Source organism: Rattus norvegicus, chromosome 6 (assembly GCF_021556685.1).
Source record: "Rattus norvegicus strain SHRSP/BbbUtx chromosome 6, alternate assembly SHRSP_T2T, whole genome shotgun sequence".
NCBI lineage: Eukaryota > Metazoa > Chordata > Mammalia > Rodentia > Muridae > Rattus > Rattus norvegicus.
The window spans coordinates 116,097,617-116,114,521 of NC_141539.1; the positions used below are offsets into that span (position 1 = coordinate 116,097,617).

Here is a 16,905-nt window from a genome sequence, read left to right on the forward strand (position 1 = left end):
GTAGGCCCAATTACGGGTGTCATGTAGTATGTATTTGAGGTAAAGTATTAAGGGGCACAATGCACGTGCAAGTGCCCCAGGAGTAAGGGGACTGTTGGCTCTGGAGACTTGTAGACTCTCCCAGACAAGCCCATTAACACCATTAAACACTATGATGAGCTGAGATTGTCTCTCATTTTTATTTTGAAGGAAATAGGAGCGGTTGTGTAAATCCACAACTGTGCCCCTGGCGCCTACAGTGGGCTCTAAGCATGTCATCGAGGAACGCGTGCTGCCTGTGTGAGTTGGCTGCAAGGGAGGTTGTGGGTGAAGAAGCATAAATCGCTCTTGTGAGGGCAACTTAGTCTGAAAAAGACTGCCCCTGAAAGTATTTTAGTAACTTTCTGTCACAGAGTGAAGTAGGGGCTTTTAAAGACTATGGTTTGCCTCACACTTCGTAAAAGCTTTCAAACAGTGCCTCTGTTTTAGGCCCCCATGTTGGCCGAGCTCTGAAAACTGCTGGCTCCTGAGGACCTGTGCGTCCACACAGATAAATAAACAAAGCTCAGCTCACTTTTATATTTCTTTTAGTTTCAAAAGAAAACAGCCTAGTCAAACAACCTCTATATATTTGATGATAGAAGACTTCTCTTGGGGTATTCTATTTTCAAGTTTTATTCCGTCATAAATTGGAATTAAAATTAAGTCGCCACTTTCAGGTAAGAGAGGGTGATAAAATTTAATGATCACTAGAATATCAGGTGGAATCCACTTTACTGAGCTTGCTTCCTTGCTCTCTGGAGACCTCCTGACGTAGTAAATTGAAGTGTGCAAATCTAATGAGAGGAGACCCTGTTCACCCCAAGACAGGCTACTAATATTCATCTCTGCTGGGACCGCATAGGGAATGTGAGGCTGGTGAGTCTCCTTACCTCTTCAGAAAAGAGTAATTTTAATGAGCTATTAATCGTCTTGCCTACAAAATGACAAAGGGGGTATCCCTCCTCCCCCATTATCATGCGTGTTTATTTTTGCTGATGCATCACTTAGAATGCCCACCTCTATTCCCGTGTCTTAGAACAAGCAGACGCACAGTCATTTGCCTCAGTTCTGCAGGAAGCATCCTGCGAACATGATATATGTAGATGTGGGATGTGATACATTCTGGTTTCTAGGCTGATAGAAGTTCCACTGAAACTCTCAAGAGTCAGCCCTAGGAACAGATAGGCTGTCACATGGCCTTCCAGCTTAATAAAACCTTAAACAGTTAATTCCAATTTGTCAGTTTTTCAAACTGAGAATTCTAAAAATACTTCAGAGCTCCCAAGAAAATGAGTATTTCTGGGGCGTGAATTGCTCCAATTCATCTGTCTGAGAGGATAGAACCCATTTCACCATTACATCCTTTAGAAAATGATTTTGAAGGGACACTTAGCAGTTGCCCGGCCCTTCATTTTTAGTCCTCTACAGTCTAATGGGCATGACTGACAGCAGAAGACTGGAAATGACCAAGGCAGTCTGTCAGAAGCCCAGCCTCTGCCATGGGTGTTTAGCAGTAGGACCAGCTATCTCCTGGGTCTGCTGAGATATTAATATACTATTTTGTTCACTTCTGCCAGGGCATTTATTTCTGTGTGTCCATCACATTTATGGTGTTTTTTTCTTGCCTAGTTATCTCCAGCAATGTGCCTGCCAATGCTATATTACTATTTTCTATTATAAAACCCTCTGCATTGATATTTGTCAAGCTTGTTAAAAAAAAATAAAAACCTATAAATTCATACCTTATCCTATTTTTTTTCTCTTAATACTCTGTGCTGCCACAGGCTGCTCCTAAGTAGCTAGTACAAAGTAAAGGGTGTAGAAAATGTTATTCATTGTAACCTATTTACCAGCACGCCATGGAGGTAGGAAAACCAAAGCCAATACCTACCCCTCCAACCCTAAAATAGTTGTAAAAGCAATCATCATCATCATCATCATCATCATCATCATCATCATCATCATCATCATCTACTTCTTCAAACAGAAGAGTAAAAACTATTTTTAAAAGTCAACTAAAACAAATTAAATTCTATAATGAGTCATCTGAAAGGTAGAATGTCATTATTAGTTAATGTCCTTCAGGGAATAGCTCTGAAAAATATCTTCTAGACATTACATTACATTCCAGTAAAGAGTTTTGGTAATTATGAAGTGCATTGTAACCATCAGAAGTATTTATCTCCACTGTCTGTGATTCTTTGAGATATAGCATTCTCTTCCTGCTATTTCACCCTTTCCTACTTCTTTATACACTTGCCAAAGGCTTGCCTGTACCGACCCTCACCGTGTGATGAGGTCACATGCAAAGGCCTGAGGATGGAGGTAGAACAGGAGTAGGAAGGACCAGGAGTGGAAAGGAGGAAGAGAGGATGAAAGAGGGACAGAGAAAAGGGGTGTGGGAGGAAACTGTGTGTCCTTGTCAACGTTTTAAAATGGAAATGACAGAGTGCTGGTAATTTTTTCAGTGGGTGGGCCTTGAGGAGGTGAACGGGTAATGTTCAAGGTATGGAAACTTGCCAGGAACCTGTTATGTGCTCAGTAGCTGATACTTAGAAAATGAAAGACACAAGAGTCACATCACAAGCAAGACAGGACTAAGAGGACAGAAAATTTTAGTTCTGAGGCCAGAGAACTGAAAAGATCTATAGATATAAGAAATATTTATTCTGTTCTCTTCTCTACCTTTCCCTTGATATGAGAACACAGTGAACTTCATGATACTTTGTTCTTGTGAAGTTTCTCATTTTAGGTCTTAGGCAACTTAACAGGTTTAGGTCTTTATCCATAACGTCAATATTAGTATTCCATGTGATCCAGCCAAGGCTTATATTTTTCTCATTGTTTACATTCCTGTGACTGTTAGGTCACTCAAACACTGTTGACCACAGGGTCAGTGACATCCAATTCTGCATGCTTACTTTGCCCTTCTGAGTTGTAAACTCAGGATCACCACAAGAACACACTCTGCCCTGGGCACTTCAACACATGGATAAATAAAATAATTAGCAAGTTTCTGACAATCACTAGGGAAAATGATCATACACAAAAGGGCCTCTTTATGGAAGCCATGGGCTTCTCAGTACATTTTTACTTCCTAAATACTGACCCAATGTTTTCTTTTTCTTTTCTTTTTTCTTAACTTCTACTATCTCTGTTCTTCTTCTTTCCTTCCTTTCTTCTTTCCTTTTCCTTCTTCACTTCCTTCTGTACAATCCTAACATATAGTAGCATGCCTCTGCCCTTCCTCAGGCAGGCTACCTTCACCTAAAACAAGATACCACCATCCTTCTGGAAGAGTCTCACAAATCCTAAGTGGAGTGGCCTTCTTGCCTTCAATCTTAACCTGGCTCTAGTTATTTTCAACTTTAAAGTCAGATACAGTCAAAATACAAATTCCACCGTAATAGACTATGTGCAGCCCCCCAAACCTGGGAGTGTGCCCTTCTACCACAGCCTTCTTAGCACCTAAACTTTCCCCTAAACTCCCCTGGATAAGTCTTAATGATCAGGAAAACACTGGCTTTAGTAAGCTACTCAGGACATCATCTCTGCTGGCTCAACCTGCCTCCTTCAAGCTATGCCCCTCCCCCATAATACATAATACAGTTTATCTAACTACCTAGCACCCAGAAGTGTTATATACTGATATGTTATCATTTATTCAATATTTGTTTGAGCCTTATAGATACCTATTAGATTTAAGAACATAGAAAGCCAGCAGCCCTTAGGAAGATAATGTTAAGTGTAGACCGGCTGGGATACGTACGTAGAAGATGATACTAAGTTGCTATTAAGTAATTCTCTCTTCTGGGCTAGTCTACACTAAGTAAACACTTTAGGGAGATAGTTCTATTACTTGGTATCACAGATAAGAAGATGGGCATAGCCAAGTTAATTGAGTTCCCTGAGGTTAGCCAATGAGTTGGAGGCAGAGCACAAGCTCTTGACTTCCATTCTTTACAGCCAACAGTTTTTGGAAAGCAAAGAACTCAACTTGGTTCAGTGGCCCTCTCTGAATTCTTGCCTATGGTATTCATACTGGAGGATAGAAACTCGAAGATATAGAACCATCTTCCATGGGTTTCAAGACTTTTCTATGACGCACCCTGAACTCCTGTTATTCTGAGGTATTAGCTCTCCCTCTTTGAGTGGATAGAACCAGATACCAAATACCATAAAATGTGAAGGGAATGCTCTACTCTACTGTGCTAGGACATCATGTTGTGCAACATGTATCTGTAAAGGCCCATGGTGAGCTGGCTGGTCCTTTTTTTTTTTGCTGGTGAACATTTTGATAGAAGTGGTACTAACAATAAATATCTGAGAAGCAACACAAGCACTACATCTAATGAGGTAACTGATTCAAAGATTGGTATTATGTGCTACTATTTTAAAAGGCTACATATATCAGTAGATATGCTTAACACATGTTATTCTGGGACCAGTGGTAATTGTAAGACAGTGCTTTCTACAATAAACACCACTGATATTAATTTCAGAGGTGAGTGGTATGGGTTACACTTGATATTCTTCCTGGCCTCACTCTTGTTCACGTTCTATATTCTAATACAGTGGGGGACATGTGAAAAAAATGATCACTACAAAACTATAGCTAACATATATCACCCTTACTACATGTGGAGTAGCTTACACTGTTCTAACACAATGCTATGCTATACGACGCTATGCTATGCTATGCTATGCTATGCTATGCTATGCTATGCTATGCTATGCTATGCTACGCTATGCTATGCTAACCAAGCATTTTCAGTTCAATTATACAATTTTATCTTAATGGATACGCCATCAAATGAAGAACACCCAAATCAAAACAATAGATCTTGTTTGCTGTAGTCAACCTAACCCATTCTTCATTTACCAGAAGCAAACAGAGTCACCCCTAAAACACGCATGGCAGCTCATTATTTTATCCTCCAGTCTGTCTTTACTGCACAAGGCCCAAAAAGATCTACAAATGGTCAAAGTATTTACAGTGCTTAGGATCCCACATGATGTCTGCATCTGAATGGCAAGGGTTCTACTCTAAAAGATGGCTATGGGAAGCAAACTCAGACTTCAACTTTGAAGTTCCCATGTTGTTGTCACCTCCTGTGCTGGAGTAGTTGGGATATGGTAATAAGAACAGATTACAGATCAGAAAAGCAAATATTTTGATCACAATGATACTTGTCCTATCTGAAAACTGACTTTACCTGGAGAGTTTCCACTTCTTCATCTTTCCTTTGAGTCTCTTCTAGCAGACCTATAATGAGAAAATAAATATCCATGAAAAGACAATGTAAAAAATTGCTTTCTTCTTAAATCAAGTGCTTATTAAAGTATGAAAAGGAGTGTGGAAACAGAACCCAGTGCCCCTAGCAATGGAGCTTTGTGAGTACTCTTGATCCTGTCAACCTCAAGCCAGATGCAAAGCCCCAGAAATTCTCAGCTTTATATGACATGAAAGAATCATAGGAACTCAGTTAGAATTATAAATCAGGCTGCTATGAACATAGTAAGTAGAGCATGTATCTTTGTTGTATGTTAGAGAATCATTTGGGTATGTGCCCAGGAGAGGTATAGCTGAGCCCTTAGGTAGAACTATTTCCAGTATTCCAGGGACCCTCCAGACTGATTTCCAGAATGGTTGTATCAGTCTGCAATCCCACCAACAATGGAGGAGTGTTCCTCTTTCTCCGCATCCTCGCCAGCATCTGCTGTCACCTGAGTTTTTGATCTTAGCCATTCTCACTGGTGTGAGGTAGAATCTCGGGGTCATTTTGATTTGCATTTCCCTGATGACTAAGGATGTTGAACATTTCTGTAGGTGCTTGTCGGACATTCAATATTCTGCAGTAGAGAATTCTGGTAAGCTCTGTACACCATTTTTGAATGGGATTATTTGGTTCTGTGGAGTCTAACTTCTCGAGTTCTTTGTATATATTGGATATTAGCCCTCTATCTGTTGTATGATTGGTAAAGACCTTTTCCCAATCTGTTGGTTGCTGTTTGTCCTGTTGACAGTGTCCTTTGCCTTACAGAAGCTTTGCAATTTTATGAAGTCCCATTTGTCTATTGTTGATCTTAGAGCATAAGCTATTGGTGTTCTGTTCAGGGAATTTTCCCCTGTGCCCATGTGTTTGAGGCTCTTCCCCACTTTCTCTTCTATTAGATTCAGTGTGTCTGATTTTATCTGGATGCTCTTGATCCACTTGGACTTGATCTTTGTACATGGTGATAAGAATGAATCAATTTGCATTCTTCTACATGCTGACCTCCAGCTGAACCAGCACCATTTGTTGAAAATGCTATCTTTCTTCCATTGGATGGTTTTAGCTCCTTTGTCAAAGATCAAGTGATCAAAGGTGTGTGGGTTCGTTTCTGGGTCTTCAATTCTATTCCATTGATCTACCTGTCTATCTGTACCAATACGATACAGCTTTTATCACGATTTCTCTGTAATACAGCTTGAGGTCAGGGATGGTGATTCCCCCAGAAGTGGTTTTATTGTTGAGAAAAGCTTGCACTATCCTGGGTTTTTTTGTTATTTCAAATGAATTTGCAAATTACTCTTTCTAACTCTATGAAGAATTGAGTTGGAATTTTGACGGGGATTGCATTGAACTTGTAGATTGCTTTTGGCAAGATGGCCAGTTTTACTATATTAATCCTGCTAATCTATGAGCATGAGAGATCTTTCCATCGTCTGAGATCTTCGATTTCTTTCTTCAGAGACTTGAAGTTCTTGTCATACAGATCTTTCCCTTGCTTGGTTAGAGTCACCCCAAGATATATGTGTGTGTGTGTGTGAGTGTGTGTGAGTGTGTGTGTGTGTGTGTGTGAGTATGTGTGTGTGTGAGTGTGTGTGAGTGTGTGTGTGTATGTGTGTGTGTATGTGTGTGTGTGTGTGTATTTAATTATTTAATTTGTGACGATTGTGAAAGGAGCCTGAATTTGCTGGTTTTATGTTGTCAACTTGACACAAACTGAAGTGACCTCAATTGAAGAAATGCTTGAAACCCAGCTGTAAGGCATTTTCTCAACTAGTGATCAAGGCGGGAGCACACAGCCAATTGTGGGTGGTGCCATCTCTGGGCTGGTAGTCTTGGGTTCTATAAGAGAGCAAGCTAAGCAAGCCAGAGGAAGCAAGCCAGTAAGGAACATCCCTCCATGGCCTCTGCATCAGCTCCTGCTTCCTGACCTGCTTGAGTTCCAGTCCTGACTTCCTTTGGTGATGGACAGCAATGTGGAAGTGTAAGTTGAATAAACCCTTTTCTCTCCAACTTGCTTCTTGGTCATGATGTTTGTGCAGAAATAGAAACCCTAACTAAGCTTACCTAGGAAGCGCAAGGCCCTGGGTTCGGTCCCCAGCTCCGAAAAAAAGAACCAAAAAAAAAAAAAAAAAAAAGAAACCCTAACTAAGACAGAGTCTTTTCTCTAATTTCTTTTTCAAGTTATAGCCTTTGAGTAGAGGAAGGCTATTGATTTAATTTTATATCCAGTCACTTTGCTGAAATTGTTTATCAGGCTTAGTAGTTTTCTGGTGGAACTTTTGGGATCTGCAAATAGTGATATTATGACTTCTTCCTTTCCTATTTGTATCTCTTTGACCCCCTTTTGTTGTCTGATTGCTCTGGCTAGGACTTGGAATACTATATTGAATAAGTAGGGAGAGAGTGGGATGTTCTGTCTAGTCCCTGATTTTAGTGGGATTGTGTCAAGTTTTTCCCCATTTAGTTTGATGTTGGCTACTGGTTTGCTGTATATTGATTTTACTATGCTTAGGTATGGGCCTTGAATTCCTGATCTTTCCAAGACTTTTAACATGAAGGGGTGTTGAATTTTGTCAAATGCTTTATCAGCCTTTAATGAGATGATACTGTGGGTTTTTTTTCTTTAGGTTTGTTTAGATAGTAGATTACTTTGTGTATTTCCTTATATATCCCTGCATCCCTGGGATGAAGCCTACTTGGAACCCAGATGTCCCTCAACAGAGGAATGGATACAGAAAATGTGGTACATTTACCCAGTGAAGTACGGCTCAGCTATTAAAAACGACTTCGTGAAATTCTTAAGCAAATGGATGGAACTAGAAAAAAAATCATCCTGAGTGAGGTAACTCAGTTACAGAACATACATGATATGTACTCACTGAAATGTGGATATTAGGCAAAAAGCTTGGAATACCCATAATACAGCTCACAGACTATATGAAGCTCAAGAAGAAGGAAAACAAGTGTAGATGCTTCAGCCCTTCTTAGAAGGGGAAGCAAAATACTCACAGGAAGTAGAGGGTAGGAGAGACTTGGGAAGAAGAACACAGAGGGAGAGGAAACAGGGGCAGGATTAGGTATGGGATGAGATGGGGATGATACACAGAGGGTCAGAAAATTGCACAAAGGTATGTAGCAATGGGAGATGGGGAACTGGGGGTAGCCACCAGAAAGTCCCAGACATCAGAAAAGGAAGAGGTTCCCAGAATCCAATGGAAATGAGGTTAGCTGAAATGCTCAACAAAAGGGAGGGAGAACATGTAGAAAGAGACTATATCCAGAGGTTAGGCAAGGCCTCAGGTTGGCGGATGGGGCCATCCACCCATCTCCAAATTTTTAAACCAGAATTGTTCCTGTCTAAAGGAAATACAGGGACAAAATGTGGAGCAGGGACTGAAGGAAAGAGCATCCAGAGACTGCTCCACCTGGGGATCCTTCTCATATTCAGACACCAAGCCCAGACACTATTGCAGATGCCAAGAAGTGCTTGCTGACAGGAGTCTGATATAGCTGTCTCCTGAGAGGCTCTGCCAGGGCCTGACCAATACAGATGTGGATGCTCACAGTCAACCATTGGACTGAGCACAGGGACCCCAATGGAGGAGTTTGGGAAAAGACTGAAGGAGCTAAAAGGGTTTGCAACCCCACAGGAAGAACAACAACCAACAGGACCCTCAGAGCTCTCAGGGACTAAATCACCAACCAAAGAGTACACATGGAGGGACCCATGGCTCCAGCTGCACATGTAGCAGAGGATGGCCTTATCTGACATCAATGGGAGGCGAGGCTCTTGGTCTTGTGAAGGCTTGATGCTCCAGTGTAGAGGAATGCCAGGGTGGTGAAGTGGGAGTGGGTGGGTGGGTGGGCAGCTGGGAGAGCACCCTCATAGAAGCAGGGAGTAGGGGGTAGGATGGGGGTTTGCAGAGGGAAAACCAGGAAAGAAAAAAGGATCCAAAAGGGCATAAACATATCTGAAGCATTTTATTCGATGACTATATAACCAACATCTAAAACATTTGATTCAATGACTATATAACCACCATGTACCACAAACTCCTTATAGCAAAACGTAAGAACAACCCATTTTCTCTTCAGATGAGCTCTCAAGCCAAGTCCCACCCCCAAAGTCAATATTTGGAACCAAACTCAAACACCGTGCAGTGATGAGTGTTATTAATGGAAGCAGAATACCACATCAACTGTAAAGTCACATTTTTATTATTTATCATTTTATACTGAGAGAGTGGGGTGTATTACAGGTATATCTGACCAATAGCTTGGCAAGGTCTCAGAGAAATGAATGGCTAGAAGGGAAAATAATCAATAATCAACTGAAGAGAGATGCATCCTCTTGCATGCATACAGCCACAGTTCCTCAGTGCCTGAATTTATGCACTTGCTATAAAGGAAAATATATTTGGCTAGCAGAGCTCTCTGCCTCCAGCTAGACCACTGTGCTACAATCTTGTTACATTTCACAAGCCTAAAGAGGGCTGGGCTAAGTCAGAACATGGATGTGATGTTCATTTAGCCGTGCTAAATGGATGAAGCACATTTAGCCGTGCATGTTCGAATACTGGCACTATAGTGCAACTGGTTTACCTTACCAAGAGCTGGTGCTACATAAAAGCAAAGCCTAACTGGAAGAGATCCAACACACACATCACCCAGGCAGACACAAACATTTTAGCAAGTGCTAAGCTAGAGACCAGCAGGAGGAAGCAACATAAAAGGGACAAAGTAGCACGTGTGTGTCATGCTGCGCAGGTGTTGCTCTGAAACTGTAGGAGGCATCACTGGAGGTGATAATGGGTGGTAATGGCCCTTTGAGACTGTGCACTAAGAGGGCTACAGAGGTAAAAGCTGATTCCCATAAGATGCAGTGTGCTGTGCTGCGGGACTCACAGGCAGTTTCTGTTCAGGCTTCTTTAAAAGAACTGACTTTGTCTCCAAAAGCCTCCCCTAATCATGAGAATCAATCAGTGGCATTTCGGGTTTCTTAGCAACAAGGTATAGAAACAAACTTGGATGTATTAGACTGGCGGGTGTCCTCGGCTCTCTTGCTTCCTTCCACTTTACTCGGCTGCTCTGGGACCTTTTCCTGCATGCAGGCTCGTGCTATGACCTGATTCCACATAAGAACCTCTCACTGGCTTTCACACATGTCTGCTTTGCATGGAAGTTGCCTTACCACATAGACAAGCCCAAGATGACCTGTGAATGATAAGAGGCACATGGCCCAGGACACTTCCTATTGCCACTCTGAAGGCTGCTCCAGTAGGCAGCCAGTAAATGTCCAGAAGCAGAGCTGGCCAGCTGATCTGGAGGTAGGTTGGTACAGATGACCCAGGCTCAGGTCCAGACAAGAGCACACAAATGGCTCAGCTAATCTCAGTGCCACTCCAACTCAGAACTTGAGAGCTGGATTGTGAACCAGTTTTGCTAAAGCCTAGTTAGTGGTCATGGTTGGGAAGCAAAACTCTCCTGCCAAAGCCTCCCATGATCAAGTGAATCAACAATGATAAAGCAACATGGTGCTGTTTCTGGGTGTATTTTGGAAAAGAGTTTTCATTGGCATTTCAGGTTGCTTAGCAACAAGGTATAGACTGCCAAAGAGGTGAAGGAACACAATACTGTCCCCACTGATTGTGACCAGTACCCCTTGCCAAGATCAGTAATTTTGTTGTTTGTGCTCACAATAAATACATGGAACCAGCACTAACCTAGGTAGTGTTAAAGGCACATCTACAGCCTTGTTCTCCTAACTTATAATCTACCAGCACAATGTGCACTCACTTGCGCCATGCAGTACATAATTATACTCTTGTGTCACTTACTGTTTAAAGTGTACACATTTGCACTCCTACTTGCTTCAGGAATCTTCTGAAATCAAAGTCTGAACTTCCCCATTTTTCTAAGAACTGCCGCTCTAACCTTGGAATTTAGCTTAACCCTCGCCCCCCATGGCAGAAACCTTTGTTGGGAATGAAGAGTGGGACTATGAGCCTGTGTTGGAGAAGCCTAGCTCCTGATCGTGGCTGAGCGTGTGATGGAGAAGCCTAGCTCCTGACCGTGGCTGAGCGTGTGATGGAGAAGCCTAGCTCCTGATCGTGGCTGAGCGTGTGATGGAGAAGCCTAGCTCCTGACCGTGGCTGAGCGTGTGATGGAGAAGCCTAGCTCCTGACCGTGGCTGAGCAGCAACGTCCTACTGCCAACAGAAGGCAGCTCGCAGAATACAGTAAAGCTGCCAATGAGGTGAAGGAACACAATGCTGTCCCCACTGGTGTGGCTAGGGCCCCTTGTCACAACGAGTGACCTCATGTATTCTTAGAGAGCTCAGAAGAAATGACTGTGATGAGAGCCTGAGGGCTGCTTTGCACCCTTGCTCGATGCTGGCATCCTCAAGCTCGGCTTCATTTTCTTATAGTCCACGACTTTCTTACAGCTGCTGTGACCGAGTAGCTTCTGTGGGCTTCGCTTAATGAAAACTTCAATGAGAAGCATAGCACCCTGAGCACCTCCCTTAGACGGGCACTAGTTTTTACGTTAACTGACGCTAACTCATTATGATGTGCAGTGTTGGGAAGAGGAATCTCACCTGGGGGCGGGGGGGGGTGAAGCAGGGAGTCATAGATGAGAACTGAAGCCTCTGGTTTGGTTCTGGTTTGGTTCTGAAGCACAGTTAGGGTAACACAGAACAACAACAGCTTTGCACCACTTCCTTTGCAGTCTTTGCAACCAGTCCCTTGGTATTTAAGGAAACCTGACCCTGTCTTAACTTAGTGATGTCACTTCTAGCTTCATAAAAGCAGGCAATATACCTGATCTGAAAAGGTAAATCACATCCAGGAGTGCATCACCAACACACCAACCTAGGAACATGACTCCTGAAAATGAAGGTCGAACGTAGAGATAACTGTCCTCTCTTTAACCATCTACTATGAAACATCCCACTCCCATCCTAACTTGGGCAGCTGATACTGGGCAGGAAGGCACTTGAGATACAGCAGCTTTTAAGGCAACACTCAGGGTAGCAGAAGCTTTTAGCTGCTACACCCAGTCAGTCAGGAAGAGGCCCTGCTCCATGTTCCTATGTGTCCTGTCCTTTACTGAGCACAGTGGAAAATATAAATTCTCAAAAGCTCAATATTCAAAATTTACTCTGTGTATCTTTCTTTGTGTACAGTACTCATGGTATAATGAAATCCAAGTAGCACGTGGCATCTCACAAGGGACCACAAATGATAGATTTAGCCTGCTACAGGTATGCTCCTGATAATCAAGGCATTAGCTGCATACACGAGAAAATGATCATGTTTTTCTGTTTTTTTTTTTTTTTCTTTTCCCCTGGCTATCAAGCTAATGCAATTATTGACACTGTAAGGATAGTAGAAAGAACAGAAATAATACAAGGGCAAATTTTCATTTTCTCTAAAGAAGCAGAATTCTATTTATAAGTGAAATACACATTATGTAGTATGTACTGCTAATAAAATAATTTAAAAGGCTGAAAGGAAGCTGCTTTAGGAAAAGTTGAGGTGAGGGGCATAAGGGTTATCAAACAAGCGTTCCTCTTGTTTTGAGACAGACTTCCATAGTGTCATGTGGGACTAAACGTTTTAAATGACACTAAGAACCCCTGATACATACTAATCACCTTACATCTTACAGATGAGGACTCAACTCCAAGACATACAGTGCCCACAAACTGAGCCCAGGACTTCTACAGTGGACCTTGGCTTCCAGGAAACAATGAACACTACCCACTTCAAGACTTGTACTGAAATGTTCTATCAATCCCTCTTCAGCCACACATGCTTGCACAGTGTCTAATTCTTCCACAAACTGAAAGAACTCTTCACTGGCACTCAACAATCTGGGAGCAGTCCACCCATTCCTGGGCATCTACGGGGGTTGCTCTCCACTCCAGTTGCCTCACATGTGACTGAAGGAAAGCAAATGCTCAAACAGTTGAGAAACCAGACGGTTAGAATATTAGCATCTTACAAAACAAAACAATGAAAAAAGTTTGGGATTTTTTTTGAATGATCACTGAATAATTTTCCAGTTCAAAAATCACACAGGCCAGCAAATATTTTTCCTATTTCATTATACTAGTCAAGGTAATAAGATAAATATAGTCAAGTACATTTGGCTATAAATTAATATTATTGACTCTCTGAGCACCATATACATGAATTAACACAACCATAGTCTTAAAATACTCTTTTAGACTTATGTATGCAATGACCATTTATAAAAGTATTCTCACTTTGTCAATGTGCTCTAAAACGATAGCAACTATTAATATGTCATTTACATTGTATTGGCTATTGTAAGTAATCTAGGTATGATTTAAAGTACATGAGTTGGTCATGTCCACATGACATTGTTAATTACCTAGAGGGACTTGCTGCCACAAACTTTGGTAAGAATCCCCAATAGGGACCAAGAGACAAATACTGATACAAAACATAATAAAAATCAGATATGTTACTTTTCTAAAAATTCACCTTAAGTATCCCTGGTGAAATCAATAAAATGTGTAAAAAGTTCCAGCTATAATTTTAAGCAAACAAAACAAAGAGGCCACTAATCACATTGTCCAGACTCCACATAGGACAGAAAGCTACATTATTAAAGCTCTATCATATCTACTGCCACCAACTGGTTATCCGTGAACATGCCACAAAGAGCTCAGAGTTTCCTCATCAGACCTGAGCACAGAGAACACAGGTTTAAAAAGAGAAGAGCAACATTGAAGACCTTTGTCTACTGCTTGTATTCTGGGAGAGACTGAAACAACATACTAGTCTACAGATAGGGCTGAACTGGCCAATGCATGATGCTTTAATATATAAATAGTTTTATGGGCCACTGTCTGTCTTGGCTATGTGGTATGACACACAAACACAGGTCCTCATGTTTTCATTTAAAGTTAATTCATTTCTGGGAAAACATTCCCAAAACTTCAACAATACAGAAAAAGAGCACAAGAGTTTAGCCAGGTCCTCCGTGCTTCTTCCTAGCTCTCGGGCTGAGAAAAACCCAGTGACAGAATGAAAGTTTTGATGTTCCCAACAAGAAAGCTTTTGTTATTCCTATAGAGAAAAAGAGAAAGTAAGGGTGTGTCCACTAAAAAAAAAATAACTGTCCTAAATTTCTCAAAGGGCCATCTTTGCTTTAAGAGACCCTTGATTAACAAAAAGGGAAAGAGAACTCTGTGATTGATTGTAAAACCTACTTCAAGGTTAATTGTCTTCTGCCTGAATGAGGGCATAGTGTGGTCCCTATTCACAGAGGCACCATTCCCAACTGTTCACAGAGTATGAAGTTGGAGATTCCTTGGGTTAGAGGGCGGGTTTTCCTGGACAGTACTCTGACTCTACCTTCTAGGAGCTATACATTTTGGAGTCTATGCAGCCTCTGTTTAACCTCTTTGCTCATCTCTTATTTATAGAACCCTCAAAACATGTTTGCTTGTTTTTGTTTGCTTTATTGTTTTTGTTTTGTGATGCAGTTACTAGGGAGATCCATGGTGTTTTCTAGGTTATGGGTGAATGCAAAAAATAAATGAAAAGACATGACTGCTTCCAAGAGGGTTTATTATAGATAGAAGGGAGCGCATAGGCCGAGGCATCTGGAAGACCCGAGGGAGCACCACTGGCCTACTGAACCAGGCCATGTGAGAAGAACGTGGAGGAGAGATGGGAGAGTTAGGAGCGAGGCCAACGAGCAGGAGAGCAGCACAGCCCAAATAGCTAATAGGTAGGTTACACAGGAACAAGATAGGTTACACAGGAGCAAGAGGCTGGGGGAGGGAGCCAGGCCAGGGACTGAGCTGCAGAGTGTAGGGTAGGAGTGCAGTATGCCAGCCAGAATGTTTCTATAACAGATGCTGCCAGAGGGTGGCAGACAGTATCATCTGTGATATCCTAATAGATATCTTAGCCTTCTGTCCATGGTTTGAGACATAACATGGGTCTACTCTAGAGCCAAACCACACTGAGCTTTTAGGAGAAAATTCTCAGATTTCTGCCACTACTATTACTTAGTGATCTAGTTGTAAACAGACCCTGGAAAAGGAATGCTGGAATGTGGTAGAGCATGCTTCTTACAAAGTATACCTCCATGTTAAATACCAGCAGTGTGTCCTTTGTGAATACCCACAGAGAGCATGCATCTATATGTTTATTCTGGCTTTGAAAACAGGAAGGCAGACAGGAGCCAAGGCCTGAACATAACCTCCAGAAGCAAGGAAAGCCAAGGAAATGGATTCTCCTCATGACCATAGATGACGGAATGCAGCCCTGAGTTTGGTAGATATTAACTTTGACCTCCACATCCATCCACCAAGTTTGTGACATATAGTACAGCATAATAGGAAACCTGAACAATAGCGACGCTGTAATAAGTGATATATTCTACTAAGAACACAGTTAAGGGCATTCATGACCAATGACCAGAGGAGCAGGTAATCAGCATACAATCCCTATGGTACCTCAATGAAAGCCTTACAAAGACACCTGTAGCCAAGTAGGACTGGTGAGAATGAGGCCCTCAGGGCCAACTTTTAAAGGTTACATCTGTCATAATTACTGACTCCAAAGAGTATATTATGGTTAGGTCCTCCAGAAGTTCTTGATGTTTTTAAAATTTATACTGTGTGCCATGACTACACTACTGTATAAGTACACAGACAAAGGTATACAACATAGTTCATTTCTATAAAAGGTACATGCCAGTGAACATGTAAGATCCAGGGTGGGGCAAAATATTTCAAGGAAATAAACTGCTTCTCAGCACTGTCTTCAACACCTGTTCTAACGCCTCTCTCACAATATACATGTTACTCACAAATGTTTTTACATAATGAAGAAATTCATAAGAATCTGAGTTATAACTGTGTTAGACACAGTATGATATCTAAAACAGCGGAGATATAATTATATTAACTGAATATTTTATCTACATTATTTTTTCTGATTTAGAGTCTCAAATCCACACAGTTTAAGCATGATGTAAAGAACAAACATGTGAAGAGCACGTGCTTCACATAGGAAGAATAGGGAGGAGTCAGAAATATAAATGCCATATGAAGATCAACTGAAAAAAGACGTGATTAGTGGGCAACAGGGCCAAGAATAAGCACTACAGCACAGTTCTGAGTGATGCCACACAAGATTAAGGCACAGACAGACAGGGATCCAAACAGAATTGGGATTTCAGCATTAAACAACAATCACTCGCTCACACACTAGAAAATTTCCAAATTTTGACAAAACACATAAACTGCAGATTGAAGAAAATGTGGAAATGCTAAATAGAATGAACCCATGGGACCCCACATGGAGACCCCTTGTAGTCAAAGTTCTTGAAAATCAAAGGCAAAACATCTTAAAATCAACAAGAAAAAAAAATCAGCTCTGGAGGGAAAATAATCAGATCAATACAGATTGCCATAGAAAGCATCATTTTTCTTAATGTAAAAGAAAAATGGCTAACATCCTAGAATCCTCTATTTAGTTAACAGTGTTAGGAAGGAAGGTGAAGTCAAGGCTTGTTTCTGAAGAAAGATTAAATTGATGGGCTTGAGAGATAGATGGCT

The 16,905-nt window shown here is 41.5% G+C and overlaps 1 protein-coding gene across 10 annotated transcripts in view; it reads right to left on the reverse strand.

The window, feature by feature from the left end:
• Window positions 1–16,905, reverse strand: part of Cep128 (centrosomal protein 128) — a 370,684-nt gene that overhangs the window by 69,833 nt on the left and 283,946 nt on the right. For all 10 annotated transcript variants that reach the window (XM_087554312.1, XM_087554311.1, XM_087554310.1 and 7 more), the window contains 1 exon segment: window positions 5,238–5,287. In XM_087554312.1, coding sequence (XP_087410438.1) covers window positions 5,238–5,287 — 50 coding nt within the window.